The sequence below is a fragment of the Drosophila melanogaster genome, chromosome 2R (genome assembly GCF_000001215.4).
Source record: "Drosophila melanogaster chromosome 2R".
NCBI classification, from domain to species: Eukaryota; Metazoa; Arthropoda; class Insecta; order Diptera; family Drosophilidae; genus Drosophila; species Drosophila melanogaster.
The window spans coordinates 22531346-22547836 of record NT_033778.4 but is presented as its reverse complement, the minus strand read 5'-3'; the positions used below and the strand labels follow the sequence as shown (position 1 = coordinate 22547836).

At 41.8% G+C, this 16491-nt stretch overlaps 1 protein-coding gene across 5 annotated transcripts in view; it reads left to right on the top strand.

The window, feature by feature from the left end:
• Window positions 1–16491, top strand: part of px (plexus) — a 67769-nt gene that overhangs the window by 14229 nt on the left and 37049 nt on the right. For 4 of the 5 annotated variants that reach the window (NM_001382123.1, NM_001382124.1, NM_001274207.1 and 1 more), the window contains exons 4-12: window positions 6860–7079; window positions 7141–7400; window positions 10511–10644; window positions 10715–10990; window positions 11055–11247; window positions 11843–11967; window positions 12032–12250; window positions 12701–12842; window positions 12917–12992. In NM_001382123.1, coding sequence (NP_001369111.1) covers window positions 6860–7079; window positions 7141–7400; window positions 10511–10644; window positions 10715–10990; window positions 11055–11247; window positions 11843–11967; window positions 12032–12250; window positions 12701–12842; window positions 12917–12992 — 1645 coding nt within the window. Of the gene's footprint in view, window positions 1–1278; window positions 1383–4118; window positions 4508–6859; window positions 7080–7140; window positions 7401–10510; window positions 10645–10714; window positions 10991–11054; window positions 11248–11842; window positions 11968–12031; window positions 12251–12700; window positions 12843–12916; window positions 12993–16491 lie in introns of those variants that run through there. The other variant, NM_001103947.2, reaches the window with a different exon arrangement.

The following is a 16491-nucleotide window of genomic DNA, read 5'->3' as shown; positions in this document are numbered from 1 at the left end:
AGGGTTGCCGTCATCGAAGGAATTTGAGGCAATAAAACTTAATTCAGAGTGCAGTTGTGTGGGGTCAAATTGGAATTCAATTCAATTAGAAAAGTATGTGCGCTTTTATCCGAAAACCAAAACAAAATCAATCAATTTTGTTTGTCTAGCCGAGAGAGCACTAAATAAGTAAAACTCTCTGATTTGCATGGAAATAGGTATATCTACGTTTGTTTTATTATGGCATTATTATAAATAATTTGAATGCTATTTTAATTGACTTTTTTAGTAGCGCCAAATTTGGTAATTTAGGCGTGCAATGTAAACATGGTATAGAAAATATTAGCACGCCAAATTGTCGGATTAATTAAATTTATTATTGTGCACTGACAGAAGTTTCGCAAATATCTTTATTTCTATTCAATTAAGCTTTCCGATCTGAAAACAGATTTTGTACTAATTGTTGCATACTTTTTGGGGCACAAACCCTTATAATAATACTAATTGCGTTGCTCGGTCTGCAAAATAAAATAACAATTTACTCTTAAATTGATAGCAGAATTTCACGATTAAATGGAAATTTAGTACAACTAACTGATTAGCGCTTAAGTTAGTTTAGATAACACAACTGATTAGCGAACTAGTTGCTGAGCATTCTAAACTAAAACCCATTCACTATCCAACTAATTCCAGCCGTCAAACTGACTAATTACCGAACTAGTTACTTTTCGTACTTCGTTATACTAGTTGCTTGAGTTAAGTTTTCCTAGTTAGTTACTAGTTCCTGCCGCCAAGTGACTGATTACCCAACCGTCTCAGCTCTTTAGCTCTTTGCGGCTTTTCGGTCTTCCCAATCCCCAATCGACGCTCCAGTTGAATGCGAATGTGGTTCACTTTATTTTGTCGCTCCATTTTGGCTTTTCGATTCGTGGCTGTGTCTGTGTGTGTGGGTGTAAGCGTGTTTACTTTGAGTGCGACTCTGCGTCTGTGTGGGCGTGTGTGTGTGTGTGAGCTCCCCATGAGCTACGCCGTCGACGTCGCTGCGACTGCGGCACTTGTTTTGTTTGTTTGCGTTTGTTTTAGCTGCCTTTGCCTTTGCCATTGCCTTCTGCTTTTTGCCTCTTGCTTTGTTTTTCTTGCGGGCACAAGAACAAACGAACGAGGGCAGCAACAACAATGCGTCGCAGGGCTCCACTGCTGATAGAGCAAACTCGACGCCGCCGTCGCAGCTGGCGTCGCTGGCAGCGTCGGCGTCGACAGCGGGCGCTCGATCCGTTCTTGCCGCCGCAGTCGCTCTTTTCAGTCGTCGTCGTCGGCCGTCGCTGGCATCATTATACCGTTCCATCGTCGCGCGATTTTCAATCTCAATTCGCAATTGTTTATTGCTCAAATAATATATATATGTAAATATGAATGTGTGTGTGTGTGTGTGTGTGTGGTTGTTATCAACAAAAATGCCAGTATGTGTGCCAAATCAAAATTGATAAATGCACAATATAAAGTGTGACAGCAAGAGCAACAACAACAACAGCAGCAAGTAGCAGGAGCCAAATGAGTGTATTAATAATAAAAGCAAACAAAAGTTCAATGTCTGTGGTCGCCGGCAACGGTGGCAGTGCCCCAAAACTGGTTTACAAAATGAAGTTAAAAAGAAAATGTATAACCAGCAACTTAACGACGCCGCGTCTGCTGAAAAAAACAACAAAAAAATCGAAAAAAAAAACAGCAAACATAACGACCAACTTTGTGCCCTTTTCCAGTTAGTTAATCGCCGGCTATCATCTTCAAGGGTTAACTAAAAGGTGTCAGTCGTTGGAGATGTGCGCGTGCTCTCAACTCGGCGATGAGTCACCGCACTTTGGCTCAGTGTATTCGATAATCAAATTGCGAGCAGGCAGTTCAATGATTTCCATGCGGGAACTATTAAAGCGGGCAATTAATTCAATTTAAAGCAGTTAAAGCTGTGCACTTGGCATACCGTTGCAAGTGTCACTATAACAAATTAATGGAGATGCAGGAATTACCAATTGAATGGATTTAAATGCGACACCAATGTGCGCAATTAACGATATGTTACAAAAGTTTATTGAGAAATGAGAAATGATAAAACCCACAGTTATAGCCCAGATAAAAAAAATTTAAGCACTCTTGCCTTTCGTTTGCTTATTATAGAAAGTTGCGATCTTTAAAAACATGCATATTCGAAATTAGATAAATTAATTTTAAATATTTTTAGTACCATAATATTTGAACTTTTATATTTCGAGAAATCCCATCTCTAAAGCCGAGCGGGTGAATCTTTTTTTTTTTTTTGGTTATAATGCAGTGTATCTTAACCTGTCATCGCGGTGGCAGCGCCATTAGCACTGCGCCTGTGTTAGTGCGTATCTGTGTGGCGCGAGTTGAAGTACAAGTACAAGTACACGACTTGAGCAAGCGAGGCGGCGCGAGTCAAGAACACCAACTACCGTTTCACTTTGCGCGCTTTAAACACGCGCATTTTTTTTTTTTGCCGTTTTCCGCGTGTTTGTTTGTTTGCGTGTACCGTTCTAAAAATAAAGCCACCGTTCCATGTGCAAGCCCCCTTGGTAGATTGTGTCTACAATATACATACTTCTTCCACATTTCTCCTTGGCGGAAAGCAAAAGATTGCTGCCCGTGTATTTCTTTTATCGGTTATTTAATGTGATTTATTTGCGTGCGAATGTTGATTTATATCGCTCAGAAACCAGTAACAGCCGAAACTGTAACAACAATATCAACTCCCAGGGTTTATCACGCACATGGGCACTTAAGTGGGTCAAAAAATAATTGCCACGCCCCCTCTGGCGCCTTCGCCCACACACACACACACACACACACCAAACAGTTTACTGCTCGTCCTTGTCCTCCCACATTGACCCACTTGGGTGGGCGTGGCTCGACTTCGAGTTGGGGCTTTAGTTTCGATGTTGTTGTTTTGTTTTGTTTCGCTTTGTTTTAGCCAAGGCCAAGCAGCTCATTCCCGTTACCAATTTGCAATTTACCCCACAACGCCACTCACAATTGACTTCTGTTTACAGACAATCCAATCAATCGGTTAGATTCCTATCTCAACTAACTAACTCATGTTAAATAGGTACTTTGAATACTTGGATACTCGAAGGGTTCCTATCGATTTGCTCGCCTCCAATTGAAGTCAATTAAGTTTTCGGAATAATTGATTCATTAGCCACAATCTTTATGTATGTATTTCCTATGCATTACTGAGCTTAAACGATAAGCTGAAATAATATATGTGTTTCAGTTAGGTACTTATAATTAGTTTGCTAGTTACTTACTAAGGAGCGTAGAACGTTTAAATCAAAACTCAATCTAAAGTTGGCCAACTATTGGGGAAATCCCTCAACGAGCCCTCCCTCATTTTGCATTTACTTTCGCTCGAGTGCGAAGCTTATTATCCAACTTGTGCAGAACAGTTTTCACCCCACTGTCTGTTGTTATAGTTATCAACTGCCACGCCTTTCGCACGAGCTCCATTTGATTGTCCGGGGCGGGGATGAAGGGGAGTGGACAGAGCGTGGAGGGAAGGTCCCAGTACTCGTATCCACGAGATACTCATTCGCATTTGTGGCTTGTTGTGGCTGCATTTTTTTTTTTTGGGAAGCAACAGGTGGTGCTTGGGAGAGAAGAGTGTTAGAACAGATAGCTCATTGGCATAATTGTAATACTACTGATCGTAAATCATTGAGTCAATGTTGTATTTAATTATTGAGTGGATAAATTAGGTTATAAGCAAACAAAAAAATAAATTCATTAAAAGTGGAACTATAGAGTAATGATTATCTTGTGTGCGGTTTAATGTACGCTACTGCTGCGCCTCCATTAGGCCTGGCATGTTGCATGTAATGCATAATTAGTTACCTCTTAATCGCGTGTGTTTGCGGAATTTCGCAGCACGCCGGGAACGGATACGGATGCATCATTATCATGCTCATCACCATCACCATCACCACTACCATCATCATGGCGAGCGTCATCCGTCGTCGCGTTCGCGTTTTATCCACGCCCAAGTGCACACCGCAAACATAAACAGAAGGAGAGCAAGAACGTTTATATCGGTTTCAATTAAATTTAATTTGTATCGTGTTGTAATTAAGGTGCCGCACACACACTCAGACGCCGAGAAATCTCTAATTAATCTGCCAGAGAAAACACAACAAAACACATGAAGTGATTCATTCAATCTCAATTGAATACAATTGAGCAATTGAAATGCTGTGAAAAAATGATCCACATTAGTGGAACAAAAAATACAAAGTATTTGAGTGCTCAGTGAACCAGTGATTTTCCCCAGCTCAAAATGGCTCAAAACTTGACCATGTTGGTGGCTGAAAGCAACAGCAGTAACAATAGTACAACCAACAGCAATGAAAACAACAATAGTAGCAACACGCCAGTCAATTTCAAGCCAAAGGATACGAATGGCTGGAAGGATTACAAGAAACTAAAGACATATCTCATCCTAAAGGATCAGCAAAGCGAAAAGGTAACATGGCTAAGGTTGCACAATCGATGGTATCGATTTATTCGATATTTTTGATTCAATCCAATAATGGTAGTTTTGTGAAAGTAATATACCTTGATTACCTCAAATTGTATGAATGATGAATGGTAGTAGTTTTATGATATTCCAGTTACTGGTGATTTTTTTAAACTGCCGGATGTGACCTAAAAAAATCGATAGTCTTTTGCTATCGCTGATAATTACGATTCCATATTATAGATAACAATCGCGCATTGTAGAAAGCGTTCTTCAGGGTATTCAATATGCCCGTGCAATCAATCAATATTGACCCAAATTATAGTCTAAACAAACAATTAATAATAAACCATTAAGATAAAAACATAAGCTGACACAATTCTGAGTGTTCTATAATCCTCAGAAAAGGAAGGAAGTCCATTAATTAGTAAATGTTACTGACTCTGGGGGAACTACTTATTTATTTCAAGCTGAAAAAGTGGCTGAAAAGTTGTGAACAACTTTTTTTTTACATCAAACAAAAATGTTGCCGACCGCAATCCAGATTTCCTCCCACTTTGTTTTATAATTAACAGAACAAACGCCACAAAAGTTATGAAAGAACGGAAAAAAGTTGCCCATAAAAAGTTATTAAACGGTCATGACCCCCATTTCGAAATGCTTATCAGCAGCGTGAAAAGCAAATACAAACAGAAATGGGGTCTAAAAGTGTTTTTTTTTTTCTCTTTTTTGTTTTTGTTTTATGGGGGGTTTGCAGACTAGAAGTGAAGTCAACGAGGGAGCATGGAAAGCGGACATAAAAAATGAACAGCAGAAAGAACATCTATAAAAACGAATGACGAACTTGTTCTTCCACAAAGCCAACTGTCAGACGTCGGCTTGTAAGTGAACGCTGAAGGGGGAGGGGATGGCAGGAAAAGGAGAAGGAGAAGGAGGTGGCGGTGGAGGTGGAGGAGACGCCACACCAAGCCATTGGATCAATAAATATAGATGACATGGCACTGTCCAGATTGATGCGATATGTGTGTGCGAGCCGCATGACAAAGCAAACAAACGAAATGGAAGCAGATACAGATACAAATACACTCGCGCATTCATACATATGTACATAAATACTGTGCTCCCTGTAGGTATGGATACTTTTGTATCTGGAAGTTACCCATGCTGTGCCCGTTGTGCAATCAAAATGCGCGCCTATCACTGTCAGAGAATCTGACACAATGAAATACGGAAAGTAAACAAACAATTAAATTTACTTAGTGCCTAATAAAATATATGAATGCTCTGACCTCAGGCTCGTCGGTGTTTTTTAATCTAAGTGGACAGCTGCCCAGATACACAAGGCGAACAAGATGCATAGATACATAAATTCGGGCGGCTGGAAAAAAAAAACGTTGAGCAGGCGCCGTCCAAAATTGCATTAAGTAATTCAATTGAAACGAGTGCATCCACTCGGTCGTATACGTAATATGGAGCTATTCATTCTCTTTGACAGTTTATGTTTTTCTTTTCGGGGATGCGTTTGCACGTGCGTAAATTAATTTGTATAAACACAGATGACGTCTGGTTACGGATTCCCGTGGGCTGGATTGTGGGTGGCTGACAGGTCGTATACGTAACGCACGTTTGCTTATGACAGCAAGGGAGCGCGAAAATTGTTGTTTGCAGGCGCGATACACCGTGTCAAACCGGATAATACTAATTAATCAAATTTTAAAAATGTTTCATGTCTAAAGTGACAATTGTTTTGGCTATATAACTTTTGGTTCATTGAAACACATTTTGGGTCAGGGATAATCCTCGAGATTCTAGAAATAATTCTATCGCTAATCGTACGGACCAACAAATCTGAAAATCTTCCAATTATATTAAGCTCTTTTATTAAATGCTCGCTGCTGGCTGGTTGCGTCACGAAATGTTTTATTCATGCGTTTCAATCCATCAATCAACTTAAATGTAATCTATCAATGTCGTTTCTATGTCAGCATGTTGAACAATTATGAGCATCAAAGACGGTTTGCGATCTCGAAGTGCTTGAAACTTAAATCCAGCCAATTATTGCCTCGCGCTTGCTGGATAACTAAATATATGATTTTTTATTTTTGGTTTTGCACATTTTCATTGCATTGCATTGTTCACATGGCGTAAAGGTCGTTACTATGAATAAGACTTAGCAGTTGCTTGCTAAAAATCTTGGTTTTTGTTAATCGATTTTAAATAGAACCATATTTGTGGGTTTCACACCTTCGATGTGGTTGCTTTCACAACTGCGCTAAATGAATATGTCAATTTTCGGATGAGGCCTTTTGATTTTGCTTTGGCTAATGACTAACACAATCTTATTTTGACTTTTTCCAGGCATCTCATAAACCGGAGTCGGAGCGATCTTATCTCCTGAGAAAACGCTCCACGCCCGCGGCCGAAAGAACCACTTTCGTTTGCTACACCTGTGGCACGGACACGCCCTCCTCGCAACTTCGCCTTGTCTACTGCTGCCCGAATGCCGAAAGGGAGCCCTATTATCCATTCATCAAGACCATGAAGGTCTACAAAAACGCTAGTCCAATTAGCCCGCAAGGTAAGTGCGTTGAGTACCAGTCGTGTCATCTCAACTAAGGCAATTATCTCTTGGCTTTCAGGCATGGTCCAGGTCTGCTCCACCTGCAACGAGAAGCACTCCGGCTTGGCGGAGGGCGGTCCACCTCCAGCTTCATCCAGCATCCACTCCGCAGTGGGTGGAGGTTCGCCCAGTGCTGGCCACTCGCTGGAATCGAATTCGGCCATGTACAGCACCAGTGGAGCGATAACCGGAAATAGTGGGGCACAATTTGGGGGTCGTAACTCACCATCCGAGAAATCCCTGGCCAATTCGGACTCCATGAGTAATGTGCGATTTAGGGTAAGGAATTCGCCGATAACTGGTAGAACGATAGGGTCGGAATTGGAATTCTTCTCTTCACTGAAGTAGTTGCTGAGTTAAAGGAAATGTTGTCATCATGACAATTAACGAAAATCCATAAGGAATAGTTTAGTATTGTATCTGAAACAAACCCGTTTGTGTTGGTTTCAATAGGAAATGGTCTCGGCTGAAACTAATTCTTCCTAGTTCGCTTGAGAAGAATCGGTTATTTCATAGATGACGCAGTTGAATGAATCGATTGTCAATAACAATTTGTGAGCTTTACTCGAGTGAGATTCTCATTTGCCTGCATTAAAAATAAACCATCATGTATGTGCGCGTATTTACAGAGTATCTGTTAAGTGCGCAAACATGGAAATTTACTAGAGAGTGCGCGGGAGATAATAGTTATGGTGTACCAATATAGGAATAACAATGATTGCACTTATTACAGCAACTGGTGGAAGACTGAGAGCATCGGATCGGATGGGATCGGATGGGATCGCCTGGGTCAGTAGCAGTGGCACTCGCAGCAGCGATAACCACGCTCACATTTCCAGCGATTAGCCGCACTCACTTGCCCCCTCTGCGGTATGCGATAACCCAGCTGATCCGGGACCCATTAAAGTGCCAGGCGTCTGGGAGTGGGCATACAGCCGTCAGATAGACGGCGGAGGATGGTTCACGACCTGGAATTGTTGAGTAATTCATTTGTAGCCAGAAGGCCGTCGGATAGGGAAGGCTTATCAGACTCGGGAGTGGGGAACACACTGCCTTTTGGAGCTAAGTCTAAAATAAATTCGATCGTCAGCGTGGTGCTGGCCAATTTGAGTCAACAAATGGCCAGATTAGATAGCCGGAACCCCTGTTCGTTGCCCACGGCAACCGTGCATGCGCCTCCTCTGCTCCTCCGGAGAAGAGCAAACAAATATAGAGCAAGTGCGAGTGTGGCAGCAGAGGAGGGACCCAAACGAAATTATCGTCTAAACAAGACAGCACATATGCGGGGGCAATAAAAACTGGGTAAACTTGGTCGAGTCAGAGTCGGTTTTTTTGTGTCAGCTTAAGGCATCTGCCTCGAACCGGTTTACTTGTCTGCTTTTTGCTTAATTCTACTTAAACGCTTTTTATTTATAGCCGGCTATTTTGTTGTTCTTATTGTTGCATTCGAAGCGCTTTAGTTTTGTTTATTTTGTTTTTAATTCTGTTGTCGCATTCTTCTCTTTTTCCCCCAAATCTAATTTGAAATCTTTGAGCGTTTCGCAGCAGACAATTGAATGACTTGTCGTCGCCTGGCTCATAAATTATGACCATCTTATTCAATGTACTCTTCATATTCGCATGCGTTTATTCTGGGATTTATGTTTATTTTATACGATCGTGAAATACTTTTGTTTAATCTGCCAGTGTTTGTTGACTATTTGTATGGCTTAATTTGTCTTAAAATTTTTTCTGCTTGATTTACGTTTTCGTTTTGCTGGTTTTAGTTTTGTTAGATTGTTTCCTGTGTGGCCCCTAGTCATTATTTATATTGACCAAACAGCATTGTGTCAAAAGCTTCTTTCTACATACATTATACTTATTATTTTTTTTTAGAATTCAGGCATGTCTACGGCCTTGACAGAGTTGATTGACTTGAATACACGAACAATGCACGAAATAATCTCTATGTTTCTAAGCAATTGCGAAATGTTTCTTCATGTGTCGGTTTCGGCTTTGATTAAACAGTAGTCATCTGTTTGTTAAGCATGTGGTTCGGAAAAAATGAAAAAAAATTCCAACCCAATAATTTATCTTTGAACAGGTGTCTGGCATTTGCTCTATTTTCCATATCTGTATACATATACGAATTCAACATGCGTATACCCATCATATACGAAAGCCCGCGTTTATTCTGGGTTTATTCAGGTCATTGCACAATCGAGCTGAGTTTTCGAAACTCGTTTTTCTTGCATAAAGAAACAGTAAACTGAAGCACAAAATACGAAATTAAATATAGATAAATGCAAATATTTATCAATACGCCAGCGACAATAAAAACAACACCAACAGTAACTCGATATTTAAACAATTCATTCCGAATTGTTTACATTTGCATTGTCTTATTTGTTGATTTCGGTTTTCATTTTCCACTCGGCATTATTTGCATTACGGTCTCTGGGCTTTGAATTGCAAATGTTTGGCTTGGCAACACATGATAGAAGTAGGATCCATATCTGCTGACTATCATTGCCGTCCTTCCTCAGATAGCACAATTTTAAAGGTTGTAAATGTATTAAACAAACATCTGCCGTCTCGCTGAGCAGAGTCATTCAACTTTCTGGAGTAGTAAATATCAATAAATACCGAATGTCCAAATACGCTTTTAATATTTCCGAATAATCAGTTCGTCGATGGCAAAACCATAAAGTTTAATTTAACCAATAGAATTAACATCTTTGTTTGCTGTTCTACCCACAATTGATTCAAGTGATCACGACCCCATAATTTTCGAAGACTAGAGAATAGATGAGAATTCCTGTTTGACTTGAAGGGCCCTTGAAAAGCAAATTATATTCAAATACGGACATTGTTGACATACATCATAAATCATACATAAATTGGTGCCAAGTCATGTTCGGTATAAGTGAAGTGAATAAACAAAACCAATAGGCTTCAACTCTGAACTGCAGTAATGATTGATATCAGTAGTTGTAACCCCAAACCATCTAATTAGTCCTAAACGGACTGCGATAAGAAAGCCTATGGTTTTGGAGCGGTATACGCTCTCGCCCTCGAAATATAAGTCGCAAAACGAAGGGAGATAAGTGATACCCACACGGTTTGAACTGGATCGAATCGGTTTTTACGGCAAAAGCCGAAAGCAAAACCAGTCGATCGCCAGTCATAGTCGAGTGCCTACTCCTTGAATATCAAATAAATTGTAAAAAAATATTTAATGAAATTTGGTTGGACTTTAGCTGATTAGATAGGTTCGTAGTTAGTCTTTGCGGATCGCCAAGGTAGCTGGCATTCGCTGAGGACAATCGCGTGTGCCTGATATTCTTAGAACTAACACACAAATAGCTAATACAATCTGTATGTTTTCATTTTCATTCCATTATTGATAGCCCTACGAGACGAACTCGAACAATTCCAACTCAAACACGGCACGCGACCTCAAACAAATTCGTCGCAGCGATTCGCGTCCAAATTCGCCGAGTTCCAGCCAAGGAGCCATCGAAAATGGACACGGCCAGTATCCGTAAGTAAATTATTATTATTAATACACCACCTATGTACATATATCTAATGCTAGCGTTTTCTTCTTGCAGTTGCTCCATTTGCAAAGTGCTGTGCCCCTCAAACAAAATGGATTGGCTGTCCACCAGTGCCGAGCATATGAACTCCCACGCCATGCACTTTCCCTGTCTCAAGGCCAACGCTGTAACCAACAACAACAATAATAACAATAATACCAATAACAACAATAATAACAACAACAACGAACTTAACAGCAATCGCGTGCTGGCCTGCAAGGACTGCAAGGATTACTTGGCCAGCCAGTGGGAGACCATGGATGCAGAACGAGTTCCCCTAGAGCACAGAAGGTTATCCATATTATTGCCATTTATGTGTACGTGTACGTTTCTAACTGGTGCTCTCCACTTGCAGATACAACATTCCCTCGCCCATGCTGACCTCCAGTTCACCAAACGGATCTCGCCACGGCGCCATGAGTATCAACACTCCGCCCTCCACACCATCCATATCGTCCTCGACGCCTGCCAGCACATCAATCTACTGCTATCTTTGCGGCCTGCACTCGGACCTAACGTTAGCCAGAGTGCTCTATGCCAGTAAAGAGGTACCTTCATCGAGGAGGGCTATAGAGATAAGATAGTGAAGAATGATCCTTAAAGAGCGTTGCACTTAGTTAAGTTGGAAAGATATAGAATGTAAAGACTCATCTACTAGGTATAAATAGCTATTGAAAGGGCTAGGGGTTAATATCCACATATCTCAGGAGCTTAATATGTGTAACTGCAGAAACCAGCTAAGGTATTAATGTTTTATTTGAGTTGAGTTCGTACGCCATTTACCCAATTTGAGACACATTCTATTTACGCAATTTTTAATGCATTTTTATGCAAGCCCTTTTCCAATTTTACATGAATATTACTACATATAAATACAGTTGGTTTTAGATAACGTTCATACTTATAGATACTTATTCTGCTAGCAATGATTAACATATTAAGCTTTTTGATAGAGTATTAAGTTATGTTTTGGTGTACTTGAGTGATAGTCAGATATCAAGAGGAAAAAAGATCGAAGTCTCGCAACTATAAGTTCCAAAAAAGGGTTCGAATTTGAACATTAATAGAGCATAGTGTTTAATATATACATAATTTTATCGACGTATCTAACATATGTGTAACCTAACTCTCCTTATTATTCAGGGTTCGCGTCCTTATTTCCCACTGTTGCTCAAACACAATTCACTTCCCAATGCGGAGCAGTTAAGGAACAATTCAGCGTTAGTTTGCACCTTTTGTTACCATTCCATGTTGAATCAGTGGCGAAAGTAAGTTTACAGTCTTTAATACCAAATAATGAAATAGTTAATAATGTTCTTTACGTTTTTCCAGGTATGAGGCCCAAAGTCCCAGCGTCAACCCAGCGGATCGTAAATACAATTGGCACGATTACAACTGTCACCTGTGCGGCATTACGACTTATCGGAAAAGAGTTCGGGCGTTACCCGTCAACGAGTTTCCCTTTGTAAAGCACCAGAAGAGCGATGACGGCCTGCTGCTGGAAAACGGAGAATACGCGGTCGTCTGTCTGGACTGCTACGAGAGCTTAAGGTGGGAAACTGAGCAGAAAGCAGTGCTCCACTTGTAACTTCAAAAAAAATACTACATACTTTAGTTGGTACCTATTCAATTCAGGAAAGCAAATAGTTTAATTAGTCAAGATCAAAAGCTTTTTAAAACAAACTAATCTGTAAGGTACAGGTGTTTGCAAGAGTTTGTAATATACTTTTATATATATAAGTCGTATATGTTATAAAGACAGCTTTTATTGTGCACTTTAGATTAGTATTTTTCTTTATTGAAGTAAGCTAAATATGGTTGAGCTACATTGAATCAGTAGGAGAATCATGTTGATAGCAGGAAAAAGCAGTTCTGTTTGGATAATTACTGGTTAGCATCACTGATAAAAGAATGGTAATTGCTTACCATAAAAGTTGTCATAACAAAAACAAACTCGCACTTGTTAGATGCTTATCGTAATAATTAATGTTTTCTTTGCAGACAACAAGCCTCACAGCACGATCGCTTTGGAGTGCCCATATCCAGGCGGGCCTACAACTGGGTGCCCCAACCGCCTCCGCCAGAGGACAGTCCCGAGTCCGCAGTGGCCCGCTTGCCCTGCGGCGAGCGCTCCGATCGCATTGTGAGTATCTGTGTATTTCAGTAGCTGGACAATGCAATCTGACCCCTGTTCATGTGCCAATTCTCGCTCCCCAGCACATCAACAATGCCTTGCGGCCCGTGCCAGGAAAGAAGACCACATCGCCCAAACAGTACGACAAGTCAAAAGAAGGTAAGTGACTCCTCTTTCGGCGGGGGAAGCCGATCCGATTCCGCACCGACTTCTGTATTCTGGTAATGCGAAACGCCAAGCCAGCGCCCCGGGGTTAGCAGGTTCAAGTGAAACCCAATTCGCGTCAATAAATTTCAATTGGTTTCACTTAACTTTGAGTGTTCGGCGTTGGCCGCTTTGCTCGGACAGTCCAATAATAGCCTGAGCCGGGCTTGGTTAGCCATCCAGAGAAGAACGTTGGTCAATGGATCGGGTGGCGAAGGCACTTGCCCGGTTCGGAGATTATTTGCATTTTTGCTCAAAAAGAGCTGAGCATTTGTGGGGAATCTGTGTTATGGCTTTCTTTTTTTGCATTTAAACTGATTTCACAATGCTCTGTATATGCAAACTTGCTCGAAGGTAGCCATACCAAAGCATTTTATGTGGAATTCATAAAAATGCTGCTTCATCATTTCTTTATCACCTGCATCACATGGGTTAATACCCAAATGCACCGTGTTAAAAAGTTTAAATTTTTGGTTTTGAACTCTTTATGCTGATTTGATTTGAGGGCCTATAGAAAATAACGAAACACTTTTATTACTCAAAGAAAAACATATTTTTCAAGAATGCCCATGTGTTTGTATTCAAACACATTTGTCTTTTTCTCAAATTCGATTTTTTGGTATATATCATATATCGCCACTGGCACTCGAGTGTCCTTAATCCCACATGAATACGCACCGCACACTCGGAAAAATCTCAGCAAAAGCTTCTCTAATTGCATTTCCCCAATTCGAATTGAGAGGAAACTTCAACCTGAATAAGAAATCAACTGATTAAATGCCCAATAACAAGCTGGGACCACAAGGAGGTTTCTCCATGTACTAGCTGTTGTAATAAATATTGATTTTTTATGAATTGCAATGGGGGGCTGGGGGTGTGGAAGCGAGTGCTTTCGCCCCCTTTCCTCGCTTATTTATGCAGCAGCAATGGCGTCGGTAAACTTCTTCAATAAAATGCCAAAAAGGAAACATCATAAAAATAAATAAACAGAGAAACCACAAGCTCACAGACGGTCTCCTTGTGTACTTGTGCGTGTGTGTGTGTGTGGGTGTATGGGTGTGGGTGTATAACATTGCACACGAATTTTTATGCAGCCCACCCACCATTCCAACTGAACCACGAGCCACCCATCGAAAACCACCTACAAATGCCACTTCCGACAACAGCAATCCCCCAAAGGAAAAGGAGCATGAGGACGAAAACGAAAACGAACGACCGAGCAACCGAGCGAGCGAGCAAGCACAAATAATAAAAGCAACAGCATAAAGTATTTCGAATTGAATTACTCCGTGTTATCCTGTCAACCATACGAAAACACTCAAGACCATTCAACATGCCACACGCTTCCTGTGCCCATGTACACCCACTGTAGCCGGTTTCCCCAGGGAAACCCCCCCCCCCTCACCACCGCACACACCGTTTAAGGAGTTGGCATCGATTTGCAAAAAGTATATTACCGCCCGGAAAGAGGGGAGAACTTGAAGCCACCGCCCCGCTCCACGCAGACCTGCAACCCGCCCCTGGGCTGCCAATAAAACGAAGTTATGCCCCATGGTGGTTGGGTGGTTGAGGAGTTGAATAAGTAAACATAAAACCACTGAATTTACGCTTATTGCACCCGCAAACATTTTGTTTAACACAACAACAGACGTCGTCGCACTCTCCCTCTCCCGCTCACATCCTCTATGGCCGTCTCGCTCTGCACAGTGGGTTGTGTGGGTGTCATTTCCGGCCTCAATTTCAAAAGAAGCTCAAATTTCCACACAATTTTCCGGCTTCGCTCTTTGGCACTTTGGCTCGTCTCGTTTCGTTGCGTTTCGTTTCGTTTCGTATCGTATCGTACGCTCTCGGAATGGTTTTTTACCCCACAAAATTGGCTTGGTTTTTCCACCTACAGCGCAGTGGCACCACCCCCCAGTGTTTTCCCTTCCTCCTTCGTTTGACTGACAGCCGTTTCCTCGCTGCCACTTGTTCAGTCAGTCACTCAGCAAGGATCCAGCTTGGCTCCAGCAACCCCACTCGGGCCACAGTACTGTTTTTGCCGCCTTTGGTTGTGCTTTTTACTTTAGCCACATCTTGTTGTTGCCCAAGTTGCCACCTTTGCCACAAAAATATTTCAAGCACTTGCCACCGCACCGCAGCCCACCCCAAGCCGACCTCAGCCCATACCCATCGCCCGCCTTCGTTTCCGTTTTGCGTAGAATAACAGTTACATTATCCTTTTTATTGCCACACTTTCCAGACACGAATGCCAGGACGAGACTGAAAGAAAAGTGTGAACGAGACAGCGTAGTGGGCAGGGGTGTGGTTTGAGGAGGGGGTTCGGGGTTCGGAGTTGAAAACCAGGCCCAGACACAGACATATTTGGCTTGTGGCAAGCTACGACCTAAGCCCCGACCCTTCCTGCGTCTTTTCACTTTATTGTGCTCGCCCCCTGGAACCCAGAAGCCGCCCCATCCCCCCTTTCGCACACCTCTCTTTCACAAGCTTGAAACTTCCAGGAAATTGTGGGCAAAAAATGTGCACTGCATTTATTTTTGCTACAGCTCTGCTGACTCGAGTCGCAGTAAATTGTGGTAAACACGAAGCCAAGTGTTTGGAGAGTATTTACTCGGTTTGGGCCCACAGTGGTGGCACAGTGGGTCGCATCGTCATTTGCATAATTGGCAAACATGATTGCAGACAGCGGAGCTGATGTGCAGAAGAATGGGACGTGCATGATGTATGTTCAAGGGGAGTTATGCAAAGTAAAATTGACTTCTAGTCCTAGATTATGGTGATTTTCCTACTCCTTGAATATTCAATATACGGTGGGTGGATTTTCGCTTTGAATTCCTGCGAAGTTTGTCAAATTAGAGGAAAATTGCTCAGTCGTTTTATCTTTTTTTTTTTCTTTTTCATTGTATTTGCAATAAATTTACGTTCAAAATAAGGACTTAAGATATCCCTGCTTTAAACAGTTACAAATTCTGGCAATTGATTTGCGTGTTAAAACGGTTTACTGTCTTGCCCATTTCGACAGGACATTTTCCATTTCGAGCAACACGCTTTACATCTTTGTTGGCAGCGCAGTCTTACAACTTCATCCCTTTGTAATCATCATCATCTGCTAGCAGCAGCTGATTTATCCCACACACCCACAGCCCCATCCGAAAGATATATGCATATGGTGGTGCTCGTGGCTGTCAGCACATAACCTCAACTCACTTAGGGGGGATTCCATTGTGCCATTCCTACTTCGTCCGTGCAGCTCACATAAAGCGCTGATGTGGCATGAAAAAACATATAAATTCTGCCAATCGATGAAGATAAAATACATTTTGTAATACGTTAGCCCGCCACCCGATATCCCCCTTCTCCCTGGGCGGGCGGACGTCTGAGGTCAACCGTTTGAGTGTGGGCGTCTTTTGGGAGTCAACGAAGTGTGCAACGTCAACTCGCACGCACACAGTCG